General features: G+C 47.3%; 1 protein-coding gene across 5 annotated transcripts in view; it reads right to left on the bottom strand.

The window, feature by feature from the left end:
- The window catches only part of LOC119164607 (agrin), a 583580-nt gene that overhangs the window by 188294 nt on the left and 375905 nt on the right, over positions 1 to 19381 (bottom strand). For all 5 annotated transcript variants that reach the window (XM_075882719.1, XM_075882720.1, XM_075882722.1 and 2 more), the window contains 3 exons: positions 10233 to 10543; positions 9345 to 9743; positions 2219 to 2674 (listed from right to left, as the gene is read on the bottom strand). In XM_075882719.1, the coding sequence (XP_075738834.1) occupies positions 2219 to 2674; positions 9345 to 9743; positions 10233 to 10543 (1166 nt within the window). The remainder of the gene's footprint in view (positions 1 to 2218; positions 2675 to 9344; positions 9744 to 10232; positions 10544 to 19381) is intronic.

Here is a 19381-nt window from a genome sequence, read left to right as displayed (position 1 = left end):
GTTGGAGGCTATGGCAAGTCAAGCTAAATTCAACGAACGTTCCTGAATACGTACCACTCTCGGAAATACTCCTCATCGTCTCAGCGCAGCTCGTGAAGTAAAGGTGGCTTGCATGGCCGGCCAGCTCTCGCGAGTGGAGGGACGGTCACACAAACCACCGGCTTTTTCTTCTTTGGAGGCTTCTGTGCTGCCAGCGCTGACACCATGGCTATAACTATGGCATAGCACATCAGCGCCATGACAATCTTTTGTTCTTCACTGGAATCGAACTCCTTGACGCAGCTGGGAACACTGTGCGAGAACGGACGAAAACTAATGGGTAGCGCTTGGTTCGCTCCGCTCATTCAGCTGGCGGCGATCAGCTGATCGGCAACGGTCTCCAGTGTTCTCGCTGATAACCAGATGCGGACGTGACTCTCTTGTTTTGCGACTTCTGGTCGCTCGCATGCAGCCTCTGCCTGTGTGAGCATCAGTCACTTTTTGGTCGCCAGTCGCAAATGGTCGCGTGACCGCTCCTGTCACCGGTGTGCACCAACCATTACTCCTCGGAACGCTAGCTTGGCTCTGGGGCTCGTCCCCAACTCCCGTGCTATCTACGAAGCTTTTGTCACTGTATTATGGTCCTTATCGAATACTGGAGCAGACATCTCCCGTAAACTACGTCATCGAGCCGGTCAACGCATTGCCCGATCATCGCTGTCGAAGCCGCGAAACAGTTCACCTCACGCGACCTAAACCATGCTACGACCCACCCATAGACGAGATCACGCCCATCTCGCACCCAGGCGCCTTCAGTGGTATACCCTTGGTCCTAGAGACGCCGTAATTCATTTGGAATTGCCAAGGCGCGCCTCGCTAGCATGGCAAGCAGGGGCTCTGGGAGTTTAAAAAGCGTAAATTTGCCTGTTCACGCTGCACCCGCTTATAAAATGTTCTCCGGGTACCACTGCGCTGTCATCTGATGTGACAACCAGCGCACGAGAAAGTTATTGCTGAGCACTGCCTGTGAAGTTCACAGCGCATCACGGAAATCGTGTCGGTGCGGTGTTTCGCGATTGCCCAGATTTCTGTCCACAACGAAAAACGCTGAGCTCCGCCGCCTTAGGATATAATCGCGATCGACAGGAAAAACTACGAGCCCAGTAAAGTGTACGAGAAAGCATGCTTATTGCGTTCATTCAAACGCGACTCCAGCTGTACCACTTTACAGCGGCGATTTACGTGCAGTATGCGTGTAGTGTGCGGCACAAAACTATTACCATACTCTTTCGCAGGCCAAATGTCAATAATAGGATATACGTATTACGACTCACGCGTGGATGCACGCACCACGCATGTTTAGTATAACTGTAACGGCCTACTATCGTGATGCAAAGATACGTGAATGGCGTAAAAAGTATGGCTTTCGACTCGGTCGAACTGCGACATGCCTTGACTGTCACTAGGTGAATCTACATGTGCTTTTGACCGGCGTCATTATAGCATTCTAAAGTCTTGTTAAATCGCCAGTCGAAGTTCAGCACAAGCGCTTCCGTGAGAATTGAAGCAGTGAGCACATCCATCTTTGATTTCACAGATGAGTTGAAGAGTACCTACGATTTGATTTGGTAAGACTGTGATAAAAATCTTCATTTCATAATTATTGGTACAGCATGATTATTGCAACCATGAGCGCACCACGCGAATTTTTCCTTTTGGTCATATATACAAAAGGACATAGTTTATATAATTTAAAGCATACAATAATGATTATCTAAGATCTGTGTATATCACGAAAGAAGGACAGGCTGTTCCCGAACGCGATAAAAATTAAATAACAGAGAAAGACGAGACCTTCAGATTGACAGGTTTCGCTCGCACATATTCAGTCACTGGTCTCCAACTGCATCCTATTACATATTCTCACAAATGCAGAATGAAATTTCTCCTGGCTTTAAACTCTGTGATTGTTGCAAGCTAGTTCAAGACAATGTTGATTAAAAAACTGAATATTGAGCGACGTGTTGCCTTTAGAAAACTTCTAAATTGAAATAGGTGCGCAGCGCTTTGAACAGGCAAGATATAAAAAGACGTAGAATAACACGTCTAAAAAAGAGACGGCGAAAAGCAGAACAAGGGAAACTGCTAAAGAAGTGTTGTACTCAGCACCATCACCTGGTATTCTCGATACCAAGTTGCCCAACTTTTCTGCGCCTTAAGAGGCAATCGCGAGACTCACCGCATCGCAGTGTATGTCGCACTGGCAGTTTCCGTTGGGCGCACACACCGCCCCGTAGCGGCAAATGCAGCCGTCACCACTGCCGCCATCCGGGTCCTGGTCGATGGCCGCGCATGGCCTCGGCGGTCCCAGGTCGCGGCCCTGTTGGCACGAAGCCCTTCGCAGCTGGCACTCGTTGGCGTAAGGTTGGCCACGGCTGTCGCACACGGGCTCTAGGCCTTCGGGGCAGTCGCGCGGGCACACGCACACGCCGCTCTCGCATCGAGCGCCCAGCTCGCACCCCACTCCGCGGCACAGGTCGCATGCACCCCGGGAAGCCACCGCGAGGGCGCGCTGGTGGCGGCACGATGCGCGCCGCAGCTCGCACTCGTTGGCGTACGTCACGCCGTCCGAGCCGCACACCGGATCGTCCACGGGAGACGGGCACGGTGGAGGGCATCCGCAATGGGCGCCACCCTGCGTGCAGCACGAAAGATAATCAGGCGGTCGACTTCGAATCAGTGACCGGCAGTTTATACTCACCGTTTCTACAGGCCTGAAGCAACCATGTACCAGTTTTTTCAATGTGATGTGAGTTAACGCTGTGATTACATAATAAAAATAATAATCGAATCTCCGTGAACATATTCTATAAGAGCATCCACCGAATTTCTGTCGGTGCCATCCAAAAGCAGTGATTTACTCATACGCTGGCGCCCTCCATCACACAAACAGCATATTTTCTTTTCCTTTGCGGAACGTTTTTCTGCCACACTAATCAAATTTCTGCGAGGGTGCCGAACCAAGGTATAAAAGGACGAATTAAGGTACCAATATGAAAATAAAATTTTGTCACTTGCACTTACACATAGAAGTATACGGTGTAAAAGGTGCGCAAATAATCTTGATGCGTGCAGATAGTCCAGAAGCAAGCAATAAAATTGTCCACTGATGCAATCATTGAAATGGAAATATTCGCTTTTATGTCCCCTGCGCTCGCCCGCCACCTCATCAAGGATGAGGGAACCAATAATAGTATTTGGTCTTTTACGTCACAAAACCACTACATGAGATGCCGAAGTGAACGTCTTGAAAATGTCAACCCCATGGGGTTGCTTATCTGACACCTAAATATAGGTACACAGGTCAGCGGCATTTCGCCTTCATGGAAAAGCGGCAGCCGCCCCGGCGGGTTTCGATCCCGCAACCTTCAATTCAGCAGTCGAGTGCCATCGCCACTAGGTACGCGTGGACTCTCTATTTTTTTCTGCCGCGCCGACAATGAGACCTTCACTTTCGTTTGCAGTGTCGCACTTCTGTTGCAACATTTACTCATACGCTGTTCATCATAACGACAATGGTACCAGTGCTTACATATCCAGGCAACAAAGAAAAGTGGCGAAACGAAATGACAACCGATCCCAATAAGAAAAAAAAAACGATACAGGGGAACGGATGTAGAGAAAAGTGTTTCGGCTCCATTAACATCGTTGCAAAGCTGCGTAGAGATTCAACTTCTCGTTTTTCCCTGTATACATGCCCGGTTCTTCCCAGGCCAGGATGCTCCCCTAGTGGCTTTCTGTTGAGCCAACGTTCCGCTTCTTAATTTTCTTCAGAGAGTCACGAGATTTACCGTGATGGTATCTAAAAACGTTGCCCCTAAGGCGCTTCCCACCTCTACAGATTTACACGTCAAATCGCGCGCACTATGGAGCCTTATGAACATTGAGCATCTATCATGGATTTCTTCAAGCACTTTTAATGTGTCAATACATCGATGCTAGACCAGCAAACAGCTCTAGCTGATTCTTGGGCTAGTTGGAAATTCATAGCCTAATATGATACTTGCGACACAATTCAGGCAAGGAACGAAAAAGCAGGAGACCCAACCTGTCTGCTCATTCTTCCTTCGTTGTCTTGGTGGCGCCACAAATTTTATATTAGGCCAGCAAAATCTTATGTCCTTGAACATCAATAGGATGGAAAGGTGGGCTAGTTGGTAATTCATGATGGCTCAGTGAACTGGAAGCGCGGGGGTAAACACAGACACAAAGCAAAGAAGAGGCACACAGCACGAGCGCTCAACTAACAACTGGTTTATTCTCACGTTCGAAGGACATATAAGTACACAAGGCTGCGCATGTCAACAGGAATAAGATGATAGTGTCAGCAGGAAGCGTGGCGTTCATTCGAAGCGCTTGTTTACGAATTATCAGTATAGTTAAACTCACAGTCAAATCGTGATAATGACGGATGGCTAATACAATGATTCTTATTTCTAGAAATGTGATATGCTTCGGAAATTTCACGCGTGGTTTGAAGCGGATGCCGGAAAAGTACACTTGTTTTTTCAAACAATGGTTGACACTTGCGGGAATTGCAATGTGAAGCTAAAACGAAAAAAGGAGTATTTTTCAAGGACCTCAAATGCTCTCTGAGGCGTATGCTCAAACATCGCCCGGTCTGGCCGATGTAAATGCGACCGCACGTTAGCAGTATGCTGTACACCACTCCTAAAACACTTAACAAATTGTTTTGCATGTTTCTGCAAACGTCCTCTACTTTTTGACGTGCCCTGCGCCCTTTTGTGCACCATGACGCACATACGGCCCAATTTATTGTGTGCAGAGAAAGGTGTGTAACGAAAAGTGTTCATGTTGTTTCGAGGAATGCTACTACGTCTAGTAGAACATTGCATGTGGAACCTGTCATAGACTTTTGCCTGAAGAAGCAGCTATGGGTACTTGTTTCTGACAAGGAAGGGTTCTTCGTCGTTATTAGTGAACAAGATTTTATCAACAAGGCCGAGGAAGCATTGGAATGAAATTTCAAACCTATTTCTGTAAAAAGCAATGCCGTGAAAGCCAGAGCGATCTCGCTGTTAAATAGAGTGAACCTGGAAAACCTCGGCTCTTCTGTGGCAAAGGCCGAATCTGCAGATTTGGAAATCTTTTCGATAAAGACGCACAAACCAGAAATGCCGTTACGCGCGATTATCTCGGATAGGGACTCATGGCAGCTGGCTGTGTCGAAACATCTGCAGAAGCATTTGTCTGTGTTGCACGTGAACAACCCTTTCTACGATAAAAACTCGGATGTTTCGGTTGAATATTTAAACTACAGAGAGTTTTCAAAGGTAACAGCGTTTAGTGTTGATGTAGTCGACCTATATTATTCGTTGCCGCATGATCCGTTGCTAAACTGCGTTGAGCAGTGCGTAGTGAAAGACAATGACGAACTTTCATTCAAGAATCGTACAGGAGTGTCAACCGAGTCCTTCTTTAGACATTTTGACGTTTTACCTAAAGTCGACCTTCATCGTAAGGCTTCGAAACGTGTACATGCAGAAATTGGGTGTGTGTAAAGGTTCCAGCGTGGCTCCTGCATTAAACAACATTTTCCTATGAAAGGTGGACACCGCCCTAAGCAATAAACTACCGCCTGGCACCAAAATCTTCAGATACGTTGATGATTATCTGATTTTTGTAAAGAAATGTTTTGCAGTGAACTATGACGCTATTTTGGCATGCTTCGATGTGGAGGGCACGGGCCTCCGGGTTACTTCGAAGGTTCCGAGTAATCAAAAATTACAATTTCTCGACCTTATCTATTCTTCGGACGCCATCATATTTGCTAGAAAATATAACCCTCGACCAGCGAAACCTGTTTTAAATTACTCATCCGGTCACTCTAAGCTTATAAAATGAGGCATTGTTCTGTCATTCCTTCGTTCAGCGCTGGAAAAAAGCTGTATCCACATGGTGTGCAATGAATTCTTAGCGCAGTTAGGATGGTTATTCGGGGCTGGGTACCCACCGTATCTAATCGCATCGGTGTGTGAGAGACTTCTGCGGGTCGTGAGAAACGGTGATAAACGTGCGTGTGTTTCTGCAGAATGCAATAAAGGAAACAAACGCGCGGCCGTCATACCATGCATGCATAAATTGGCGCATGGACTGAAAAGTGTGAGGAACAGGTTTGGTGTGTGCGTTGTTTTCTCTGCACCCAATAAATTGGGCCGTATATGCGCCATGGTGCATAGGAAGGCGCAGGGCACGTCAAAAAGCAGACGACGTTTGCAGAAACATGCAAAACAATTTGTTAAGTGTTTTTAGGAGTGATGTATAGCATACCGCTAACGTGCGGTTTCATGTATATCTGCCATACTGGGTGATGTTTGAACATACGTTTCAGGGAGCATTTCAGGTCTTTGAAAAATACTCCTTTTTCCGTTTTAGCTTCACATTGCAATTCCCGCAAGTGTCAACCATTGTTTGAAAAAACAAGTGTACTTTTCCGGCATCCGCTTCAAACCACACGTGAAATTTCCGAAGCATATCACATTTCTAGAAATAAGAATCATTGTATTAGCCATCCGTCATTATCACAATTTGACTGTGAGTTTAAATATATTGATAAATCGTAGACAAGCGCTTCGAATGAACGTCACGCTTCCTGCTGACACTATCATCTTATTCCTGTTGACATGCGCAGCCTTGTGTACTTATATGTCCTTCGAACGTGAGAATAAACCAGTTGTTAGTTGAGCGCTCGTGCTGTGTGCCTCTTCTTTGCTTTGTGTCTGTGTTCACCCCCACGTTCCCAGTTTGCTGAACCATCTTGAACATCAAGTGTGCATCACGGACGCGAATGACAATATGCACTAAGATTTCTGCCCAAAGAAGCACATATACTTTCTACTGCGTTTCTTAACTCAAGGAAAATAATAATGACAAATCAGATATTAAACTTTTATCACCCTTGCCCCCTCCCCCCTCTGAGAACCCAATCTGTCATCTGAATTAATAAAGACTGCAGAAGTTTGACGTCCCAGCCCCATGATATATTTACGAGACACGCCATTTTGAGGGGGATCGGACCACTTTTGCACACATCAGATACCTTAATGTGCTCTCGAGTTTAAGCACATGCATGTTGTTAAAATTTATCAATTTAAACTTGCTAATGAACTTAATCATGGAAGTCGCCATTCGATCACCCCAATGGCTACCCAAGTAATTATGGTGTGTGATAGCCCTAATACAAACTTCTTCCTGGCGCGCCAATTCTATTTGAATCTCATATTCACACAAGCGCACACACATCTACCCTTGTTTATGAATCTACATTCCAGTTTTCATCCTATCTTCTTTGTGCTCTTTAATACCTTGCCAAACCCACAAACTGAGTAGACCAACGACAAGCCAACTGATAAATCATAACGCTGATCTCTAGCGGACTCTCTGATTCATGTACAAAGGGTGAAAAACTACCAAAAAACTGAAAAACAAAGGCAGCATCACACTAAGGAAGTGCAGAACTGGACTCTTCAGTTTTTTTCCTACTTCCCTGTTTTGTCTCTCTTTTTCTCCATTTCAGTTTATATCTTCCTTTATTTTTTCCCATTTCCCCCCTTTTCCTCTCTTTACATTTCGCGCTTGATTCCACTCTTGTAATATTTTACATGCGATTTTGATTACTTTACGCCTAGGCCACTTGTTGTTTTTTTTCTGATGACGATAATATTCAATAAATTAAATAATAAAAAAATCAATAAATAATTGATTAACATTTTGTTACCAAATTCGGTACGAAGGGCAGAGCAATGCATACCCTCATTGTTGAATTTGCCCAGGTTTAGCTTTTTCCGCCTGGTCACACAAAATTTGCAATAAAGTTTGCTTACAAATAAATGAAACAACTTTCAATTAGTATATAAGCTGATAAGACATTGTTTTACACTCGGAAAAGCAGCGTTGCGAATATAAGGAAAATAGTCCATCTGAAGCTGATCCAAAGCCTGTACTTCCCATAATTCCCACGGGGGTACAAGCGTTGCTGAAGGAGCCCGCGTGGGCTCTGGCGACATATTCTCCTCTAGGTATTATTGTATGAAACTCTATGTTCTCGATTTTGCGATCACGCGTCAGACGTTGATTTTTTGCTCGAAATCAATGACGCCGACAACGACGCTGCAGCCCGAATTTCCGCGAAACGAGCTCTCTAACAATGTCGCGTTAGAAGGCTCTGGAAGGCCGTTCTTCTAGCCTTCGCTGTGACTGTGCTGCGCATCCCGCGCAGGTCAGGCGTCTTACAACGAAAGCTGTATGAGATCAAAACATGGGTCACGAGCAGCGCCCTAGTTGTTCGCCGCCACCGACAGTCTCCGTAACCACTATCAACCCGATTTCGTCACCATTCACCGTTGGTATCGCCACTGGTACCGCTCAAAGCAGCAGCGCACGAGGTAGATAGATAGCCTGATTAGGTGTGGCTGTGTGCGGTATGTGAGTTCATACTACCGGGGGCAGCAAATAACGCACTATGAGCCACCGTTTTGCATCAACGATACCAAAGAGACAGTGTCAACAGATACCAGAAGCGCGACGCCTTTGCCACTTTGCTTCCGACAACGGCCGCTGCGAACCCACCGATGTGAAGTGCGAGGGTATTTGCCACGCGCTCGCGTGTTCGAACCCATATTGCTCACGATAGTACTATAATCACCTCCCTCACATAGTGCTATAATCAACTTGATATGAACGTAAACATGGCGCAGGTAAACCTAATAGGCGTAAAGTACAGGTGTAGTCCACTGGACTAATACAGGTCACAAAGCTGGATCATGAAAAGTGCAGTTACTAACATCTTAGAGGTAAATCATCACTTGCAGTGGGTTCATGTCACTAACTAACGAAGTAGTGGAATATTCCAGCAACCTGCATTCCGATGCGTTCGCATACTAATTGTTTCATGCTTTTTTCTCTAATAAACAGCCGATATTTGGCTAGTGCATATGCCAAATTTTTCTCTTGATATTGTATGGCCGTTTTGTGTATTGATATATTGTATGCAATAATTACGTCACACCAGATTACAGTGAAGTGCAGCGGGTTTGTGAAGTTCTAACTAACAAGCTACTGTTTCCGTCACTTCCGTTTTCATGCTTATTTCCTTGAACAAATATAAAATTTAACCAGGAGCGATACGAATAAAAAAGGTGAGGTTTGACCTAATGTACATAAAGGACAGGTAGAACAACGCAGAAGCCCTTTTGACCTTGTGCTTGCTCGCTGGTTACAGCACTGATTATAACGCCAAATCAGACAGTGATGGGGCAAAATGAAAGAAGAAATGGCTGATGCACCTCGCAGACGCCGTAGAAGGGACACTGGCGCCCGTCACATGGGTCCGAGCAGAGACCTAGATGCGCGACGGCCACCGGAGGTAGCGCCGAACCTCCTGAAGCCGTGCTGCGCTGGCAAGTCTCCCGCCGGAGCTTGCACTCGTTCGGGTAAGAATTTCCGTCCGAGCCGCAGACGGGCTCAAACTCCTCCGAGCAAGGCGGGCAGTGGCACGACGGCTGGCCGTCGTGAGAACAGAAGGCGCCAGGCGGGCACCGGAAGCCGTGACAGGGGGCGGCTGCATCGCATGGTCCCGCATACGATATCCGCAGCTCGGCGTCTCCCGCTAAGCACGCCTCGCGCCGCAGATGACAAGCAGAGTCGTACGTCTTTCCGTCTGAGCCGCAAACCGGACGCAGCACCTGCGCGATGAGTGGTGTTTACTTGGAACGGCCCCGTTCGTTCTTGGAAGGCTTGTAAAAACGGTGAACTGAGTCATCAAGGATACGTGAACAAGAAGTAAAGTACTGACGAATTCTGTTCCCGTAACGTGTCTTTGGAGATCGAGTTTAATACAAAAATATTATTGTATGAAAGTCTATCTCCCTGGTGGCTGGCTTCGTCGTTTTTCCCAGCTACGTACCAACAGTCTCAATACCAGACTCTTATGCAAGGCATACAAAATTATTTATTAATTGATTGATATGTGGCGTTTAACGTCTCTAAACCACCATATGATTATACGAGACGCTGTAGTGGAGGGCACCTTGAATTTAGACCGCCTGGGGTTCTTTACCGTGAAGCAGAATCTGAGTACACAGACCTACAAAATTTTCGCCTCTATTGAAAATGCAGCCGCCGCAGCCGGGATTCAATCCCGCGGCATACGAAAACTATTCTCCTATGCTTACCTGTTCACAAGGAGGCGGGCACGTGCAGGACGCTTTTCCGAATCGGTCTATGGAACACTCGAACTGACACTGCAAGTCTCCACAAGGGTTCAGACCCTGCGAGCAGGCGCCCGCATACACGAGTCGCAAAGGCCTGCGTGAGCGGCAAGCCTCGACCCGGAGCAGGCACTCATTGGGGTAAGTGCGGCCGTCCGACCCGCAGACGGGCCGCAGGTCTCCAGGACAGGCGCCATTGCAGCGACAAATTGGATTCCGCTGCTCATCGAGCTGGCAAACTTGTGATGCTGGACACTGGACGCCACGGCAGGGGTCTGTAATAAGACACCTGTAATGACTGTTTTCTGGTGGAATGATGCCAGCTGGTTTTTTTGAACCTGTTATAAATGTTTAGCAAATAGTTATATTGAAACTTGTAAACACCTGTTGTGTGCTCGAGATGGCATTTCGAAAAAGCCGCGTTTACACTAGAGTGACACGACCCTGATTTTGGTCTCCCGACTCTCTTTGGAAGCGTCTTTTGACTTCCCGTCATACCATTTACTCTGCAACAACGTCAACAGTCCGACTTGTCCGGCTCATAGCCTTTCGTCGACCAATTCTCTAGTTACACTGAAGGCACGTGCGGCGATAACGACGAAATCGCACGAATAAATAGAAACAGGGTACATCTTGCAGGACTGAAACCTGGGCCTATTGGTGGCCGTACTTGAATATATTTAACACAGCGCATGACTACGCGCACACAGCGCTAGCTGTTTCTATCTTCTCTTGTGTCCGCGTAGTCATGTTTTGTGTTAAAAAAATTGTCGCAACGTGCAAAGAACAAGACACAAGGCTTTCTTTCGACGTTAACAGCAAGGCTCTATTGGCACACAAAAACAAAGCGCAAGAGCAGACGCGCAACGTCGTCTTCCTCGAAAAACGCCAGAGACCGACACACGTGATGCTGGCTTCTTCCTCCTTTTGTGCTTACGGCTAATAACCGTGACAATATGTTCTTGGCCACATCCTGCTTTTCACTTTCAGCCGAGCTTTATCATTGCCTTCTCGGGCTACGCGACGCAGCCCTTGCATTTCCCCCCTCCCGACGTAGAGGGACGGTGGTGCGCACAGCGAAGGGGGAAGCGAAAAAACAAGTTCTGTGGAATGTGAATGATTACCGTTAAGTCTTCGACGGAGCAACCTTACCTCCGCCTGTCTTCCCCTTGGTCGTTAACAATTTTCACTCGGCCTCCGATCTCCAGACGACCTGCCAAAGACAAGTCTGCCGATGCCTTTTGCTGGTGCTTTTAGTCTGCCATCACGTTACACTACAACAACATGCTGTCTTTCGAGGCGTATATGTCATCTTCAGCCTAATGTGACGCGATGGTACGGAGACTCGTCGGCCTCGTGCCTGCGTCGATGTAGCGTCGCTCTAGTGAAAAAGCGCTTTAAGTGGACTTGTCTTCTGCAAGGCTCAAACTGATATCCAAAGCGACGCCCCACCCCCCGCTCCGGAATCCGCAGTCACACTCCTCTTCCTTTCTTTCGATTAAATTTGACTGATATGTGGGGTTTAACGTCCCAAAACCACCATATGATTATGAGAAACGCCATAGTGGAGGGCACCGGAAATTTTGACCACCTGGGGTTCTCTAACGTTCACCCAAGTCTGAGCACACAGGCCTCAGCATTTTCGCCTTCATCGAAAATGCAGCCGCAGCAGCTGGGATTCGATTCCACCACCAGCGGGTCAGCAGCCGAGTACCTTAATCACTAGACCACTGCGGTGGGGCTTCCTTTTGATTGAAGAAGAGCGTGCAAGCGTAAACACGCTAGCGCACAGCAAATCACTTCTAGCTTTCAACAAGTCCTCATGTCAACCACACCTTCGTTTGCGTATTTTGTCATCCATCTTCCTATTACTGCCATTTTTCCGTTCAGCAATATGTTGCTGGAAGGAACAGTTTACAGCACTAAATGTGGTGAACGGAGCCATATAATGGCACTCGACACTTTTTACGTGCGTCTCGTAGAAAGACGTGAAAAGACGCAAACAACGAATACAAAAGGTGGCCTTCTAGCAAAATCTTGAAGGACGTAAGTGTACATCTTGTCGTCGAATGCAGACATATTTTATGAGCAAAATGGGGATCGACCAGCCTTACCTTTGAAGCGGTGCAAATGAAACTTGTGTGAACGATCAATCTATGCCCTTTTTTATAAACAAGGTTTGGAGGCAGAGCCACACGCACAGGTGCCATTTGTGACGTGGGAGGCATGGGGCGTCGTTCCACCTTAGGCCATAGGTGCGAGGCTTGTGGAAGGTAAATAAATAGGTTCAGGTCCACAACAGCGGTTCGCTCAGAAGCGGTAAACTGATGCCCCACAGAGACGCATCCCAAACTTTTCCTGCAATTTGTTTGAAGAGGCTACAGTATGTCTGACACGAAGTGTCAATTTCTCGGATGAAAAGAGCTTATCTGGGCTCATTTAAGAACTTGAATGTGCAATTCAGCTGTATATCTCAGGAAAGTACAGAAAGCCCAAGCATACTCGCGTAGGGTGCTCAGTAGAGGACTGCAAAGCAGTCCACAACACAGCGGATAAACTTGAAATGCGAAGCTCTGTTGCGACTTAGAGCTTTCTCAAGAGTTATGAGCTGTTTATTTTTCTGGCGAAGCTGTATACAACTGCCTCACGATAGTTTTGTCTTCGTAGAAACAAAAACGCATCGGCAGAAAAATCCGTGGCCTGAAGCAGTTGCTTGAGCATCCTCCTCACTTTCCTTTCATAAAGAAAACAATACAAGAAGAATCAAAACAGCATGAAGCAAATAAGGGTACACGCTTCGCTTGCAGGATTTACGCACAGTGCGTCGAGAATTCACCGTCGGAGTAGGTCCATTGCATAGACAGCGATAAACCACCACCCGTATTCCAGTTTTAACAAAAGAGTATGTAATGCGACGGTTCTTGCGAACAGCCAGAAGTCACGTTTCCTGGTCTGATCAGTCTGTATTTCTAAATACAGTGGAAACAAATGCGAGAGTTACGCTGAGTAACGCTTTCGATTGAACTAACCGGTCGCGCCGCGATCAACTAAGCGCATTCACGTGCGCAGGAAGCATCCTTTGAAAGAAAAGCGAAGTTCACTGCTGCGTGTATGCTGCCAACTACAAGGCCACCACAGCCACGCTACTGATGTTGCAAGAATTCGGGCGATCATTTATAGTAATAAATGTGTTTATATGGTGCTGCGATGGCGCTCAGTATTGACTTTTTGCACTGTACTTCATATGTGCTGTACCTTTGCAGCTCAACAAAAATATTGCAAATATCTTCGAAGTCACAGAAGGATATAAGAAAATGGCTTCTCGCCCGATTGTAACAGCTGGCTTGCCGCTGACACATATCGGATAAGGCCGAAATTTAATAAAGGTGCAATAATGAGTGTGTTATTAATCATTTCACGGGTATACTAAAACAGCATAACCCGGTGAGAACACCGTCTAACATAGAAGTTGTGTTACCTAGTGTTCTTTGACGCGACGTCTATCTCGATCAGTTTAAAATTCTTGTTAGGTTGCGTAAGTTTAAAACACAGAGTGAAAAGTTTACCACTTGTTTTATTATTGTTCCTCATTATTTTCCCGTGCCAGCTATTACATCTTCCAAAGGGCGGCCTCAAAAATAACATAACACGAGCATAATAAAAAACTTAATTCGCTCAGAATCGTGCCTGTCTGAGTTTCCTACTTGCTAATTAAAATGGTGCAAACAAAGTATCACTTCCCGTAGTGACTGCGATCGAAAAAGTTATATCACCAGTTGCATCTGAATTCATCGTTTGTTAGACTTTTTCGTTTTCCTTCGAAGCGAAACTCTTTTCGCCAGCGACGCGTTAAAGGGTGTTCGCGCTAGAGCGACACGACGGCAATTTCGGTATACCAGCAGTTTTTTTCGGAGCGTCATCTGTCTTGTCGTCGTCGTCCTATTTACACCGCAACGAAGTCAGCAGTCCGCTGATGGCCCGCTGAAGAGTCCGACCATGCCTTGTTGTGCTCACAGCCTTTCGTCGGCCAATTTTCTTGCCATACTGGGGTGCTCACGGTGACACTGACTAAAATTGCACGAAAAAATTGAAACAGGGCACCAACTGGTCCTTATTTTAAGCCGAGCTCCCTGCTCTGCCGTCGTCCCTTTTAGGCTAGGCCGTTCCCCAAGATGTTGATGGACGGCGGCGGTGACACCCAAAGGGGAAGCGAAGAAAGGACGTCCATGGGGTGCGTGAGTATTACACTAAGACGACATGCTATCTTTTGATGTCTTGTCATCGGCCTAGTGTAACCAAAGGATCCTCGATATCGTCGGCGGGCGACTCATCGGCCTCGTGTCTGCGTCGGTGTCGTGGCACTCTAGTGTAAACACGTCTTTATGGACAATAGAAAAGCACGGGGACCACCTGAGACGCAGCAGCTCGTAGATTTTAAAGGGGTGACTTCCGTACTTGACGTTGACGCCCCGGCAGGCAAGATGGCAGACTAGGCGCACTTATGCGCAAATCTGCTCCCGTAAGGAGCACTACATAGTAAAGCCGCTGCTGATTTGCCTTCTTGCGCAAGTTCTCTGCGCACACATAGAGACACTGGAGCTACTGCGCTTCAGTGTATTGCGCTAGAGAGAAGCGCTATAGTGAATAGTGAATATTAGAGCAGCATCAGATACTAACGAAAAATAGTGACATCTAATTAAATACGCATAGGAATGGAATACCATTTGATTAGTTTTCCAACAGTAAAGTTGCAACTTCCTAAGAACGCATGTAGGCTTGCTTTACAACAACAACGAAAAATCACTGGATACCCACGGGGTAAATGATGATGAGTGGGCGAAGCTCCGGAGGAAATAATTGGTAAACCATGAGTCTTCCGTGTTTATTTCGCCCAGTCGATCACCGCGTAAAGACATGAGAAACAGTGTGTGTGTATACACAAATCAACTTTTATATGTTCTTAGAGACGATGGATGGCTTGCGATGTCCCTTCATTATGACGGCTTCATGGTCCGTGAAATGAAGGGTGAGCGGTTCCTGTAAAGGTTGCAGTGAAAAATTCGCAAATACTAGGTCTATGGAAAATCTTCAGATTGTGGTAGGTTTTATAAGGTCAAACGATATACATCTCAATGCATATATTGCAACCATATGCTGGATACACCAAGTATTGGTCGTGTCTGCGGTATCTCAGTTAAAATCACCAAAGAATATTAACGGCGTAGTCTTGTACTTTGTATTGTGCTCTTATTATTGTGTCAAAACCGGGGAAAAACGAGCCCTTATGTATACACTTCTTTCCCTTATTCATTAACGAGGGTCTCGTACTGGCACACTTGGTGCCGTTTGCTTGTATACGAGAGACTGCTGGTCATCTGCCTGATCGAAATAAGTTCACGTGCTACATGACGCCACACAGGCTCATAAAGAGAGTGTGCCACACTCGCCGCCGTGGCTTCTGAGGGCGCTGACTGGCACACTCACGTTTAAATTCACATACAAACCCAATAAAGTGACTGGGGGCATAGCCGCCGTGATAGCTCAGTGGTAGAGCATCGAACGCGTTATTCGAAGGTCGAAGGTTCGGTTCCTGCTCACGGCAACTTATTTTTTCACCTACTTTTCTGTCTTCCTATATACATTACATTGGTTCTAATAACGTTCCCTATACATTCCTTGACCTTACTGTCTGTTATATCTTATTATTAATGTGTCAAGACACAAAAAAAACGAACCCTTAGGTAACACTTCTTCGCCTTATATATACTTGTGCGAATATCTAAACACTGTGACTCTGAGAGCGTGCGGCATGCTGTCATTTGCAGATTACAACAAAATAAATTATTTAAAATTTGCTGGATCCACCAACTTGGGCAAATCAATGCTATGCAAGCGGACAGCAAAGGGCGTCTTACAGTAACGTAGTGCAAAAAACATTTTGACTTATGCTACACTTGCGAATTGGCAACGAGCCAGCCATGAGCGTGGCATGTATTTCGTACCGTACAAAACTTGATTTTCAGGTTGGGAGCTGTCATTTGTGTCTGTCATACGGTCATGTCGTGGAATAATAATTTTGTCGTATAGCAAGCTAGCGAGACTCGTCAGCGTGCCAACGAGCAATGTAAGTCATGCTGTACACGACACGCACACCATTATTTTCATGTCACCAGTTGTCAATCGTGTCCGTCATGTGGTCATGCTTCGCATATACCAATTTCAATGTATATCAAGCCAGCGCAATAGCCATGAGCGTCCGCAAGGCGAAACATTCGGTTTCAAACTTCGCATTTAACAGCGGCGAAGGTCGCGCAATTTTCACGCGCTCCCATGGGCTAATTACGGGCCGCATCGTTATTTCAACCATCACCTCTAGATGCGCATGCGTGGCATACGACGACGCCGACACTCCGGAGAGAGAGAGAAAGAGAGAAATCGACTTTATTGGGCAATTCTGCGTGGGGAGGGTTTATCGCTGCGGTGCGGTTTGCCTTGTGACGCGAGGTAAAGAGAGGCTGCGAGTGCCTGCGACGCCAAAGCACGAAAACAGGAAAGTTCAAACACTTGTTGCGATCGCAGCGTCTCCCCCTCTCAGCTTTCGCTCCGCAAGTTCTAAACTTTCTGCTTCACCCACGCCACCAGTGGCAGGCACAGACAGGCAGGCAAAGAACTTTAATAATATCTGGAGGTGGCGCTCAATCCCCCCTTAAAGGGCAACACCGGTGGGCCACTCCCATGACGGGACGGGGAGGTTAAACTCCACGGCTATGTCGTGAGCCCCCTGGATGGCCCTTAAGCTGGTCTCCTTTGTCATGGCTTGTGAGGAGACAGGTCCAGTCCGCCTCCGTAGAGGGAGACTGGCTGCTCTCGCGCAACGCTGGGCATTGCCACAGCATGTGTTGGAGAGTACGTTTGGGATGACCACAGCGCGGGCACCCCGGATCTATGTCATCTATGTATTTAGAGTATGAAGTCTTGGTTTTTAAGACCTTTATTAGGCCCGAGGAACCAGCAGCCAACAGCTGAGATGAACGAACCAAGATGATGATGCTACGTGACAACGACGAGGATGCATGAGCAACACATGATAATGATGATAATGTACAGATGAAGAGGATTGGTATACTAAATGCCCACACTAATTCCGCCCACGTGAAAGCGGCCAGCCTGGCCGCGGTAAGTCAAGGGGACAAAGAACGTCGCATGAAGGGCTTCATACGGGAGACATGGACGACCTCAGTAGTTGGATAACAGCGATCTGCTGGGGCTACAAGTGGCGTCACGCGATAATTCACTGGTGAAGTTTCTTCAAGAACTGTGTACGGCCCGATGAACCGTGGCTGGAAATTGTCTCGAAAACCAGGTGTGCGAATAGGTGTCAAAAGGAGCACTTCGTCTGCAGGTTGAAAGGAAACAGCACGATGCGATTCATCATAAACCAGCTTTCTGCCTTGATGTCGGGCTTCAGTGTTTATACGAGCACGTTGGCGGCTCTCTACGAGCCGTAAAACGTATTCCTCTGAAGAGAATGGAGATGAATCCACGTGGCAGGTAAGGGAAGAGACGTCCAGGAAAGAAGTAGGGGAGCGTCCATAAACTAGGTAAAATGATGAGTAGCCGGTTGTCCGCTGAATAGCCGTATTGTAGACGAAAGTGACGAATGGTAGAACTACATCCCAGTTCTTGTGGTCTGGTTGAATGTAGGCGGCGATCATGTCAGCAAGAGTGCGGTGGAATCGCTCAGTGAGGCCATTAGTTTTGGGATGATAACTAGAGGCAGTCTTGGGAGTTGTGCCAGAGGCACGAAGAAGTTCGTTCACTAGTTGTGAAAGGAAGGCCCTTCCACGGTTACTGAGCAATACACGTGGAACACCATGACGCAGTATAATGGCTCGGAGGATGAAATCAGCAATTTCAGAAGCTGAAGCGGTAGTGACGGATGCCGTCTTGGCGTAGCGCGTCAAATGGTCGACGGCTGTTATTATCCATCGGTGTCCAGCTGCATTGACTGGAAGGGGGTCATAAAGATCGATGCCTAGAACCTCGAATGGTGTGGCGGGGCACGGAAGAGGCTGTAGTGTACCGGCTGGAGCAGATGTGGGTAGTTTTCTACATTGGAAGGTAGTGAAGGTCCCAACGTACCGAGCTACACTAGTGGTAATACCTGGCCAATAAAACCGACTTCGAAGGTGATCGTAGGTTTTGTGGTAACCAAGATGACCAGCCATCGGATGGTCATGAAGTGCTCTGAGGACTACGGACCGAAGCGATCGGGGTAGAACGGGAACCCAGCGCTGACCGTCAGGATGGTAAATTCTGCGGTACAGCACCGTGTTGTCCAGCTTAAACTGCAAGAGTTGGCGACAAAGCCTCGCATTAGGTGAACGGGAACTGCCAGTGAGGTAGCCTATAACACGTCGACAGTATGGGTCAGCCAGCTGTCGAGAAGAAAAATCGTGCGGGTCGTTCGAAGGCAGCTGGTCCATAGAGGCGAGATGGGAAACCGCCGTAGACGTGGACTGCGAGGGTGTGTTGTGCAAAGTGATTGCGGAAACGCTCTGGGGAGCCGCTGGTAGTGGGCAGCGAGAAGGAGCATCGGCGTCGCTATGCTTTCTGCCACACTTGTATACGATGTCAAAATCATACTCTTGTAGGCGTAGAATCCAGCGGCCGAGGCGTCCCGACAAGTTCTTGAGTGTCGAAAGCCAACATAAAGCGTGGTGGTCGGTCACAATGATGAAATGGCGGCCGTGAAGATAGAGACGCCATTTATGCACTGACCAAACGATGGCGAGGCACTCCTTCTCAGTGATCGTGTAGTTCCTCTCGGCTGCGGAGAGGACGCGGCTTGCGTACGCAACGACTCGCTCTCGCGAAGAGTTGTCGCGCTGGAGGAGCACGGCTCCTAAACCGTGGCCGCTAGCGTCTGTATGGAGGAAGGTCGGTGCACCATCGTGAAAATGAGAAAGTACAGGATCGGTCGTGACAGCACTCTTCAACCTGTCGAAAGCCGATTCACATTCCTGAGACCACTGAAAGGGCGTACCAGAAGCAAGTAGCTTATGGAGTGGTGCGGCTATGGAGGCAAAGTTTCGTATGAATCGCCGAAAGTA

This window comes from Rhipicephalus microplus, unplaced genomic scaffold, assembly GCF_043290135.1.
Source record: "Rhipicephalus microplus isolate Deutch F79 unplaced genomic scaffold, USDA_Rmic scaffold_13, whole genome shotgun sequence".
Taxonomy (NCBI): Eukaryota; Metazoa; Arthropoda; class Arachnida; order Ixodida; family Ixodidae; genus Rhipicephalus; species Rhipicephalus microplus.
This window is presented reverse-complemented; position numbering and strand designations above follow the sequence as displayed.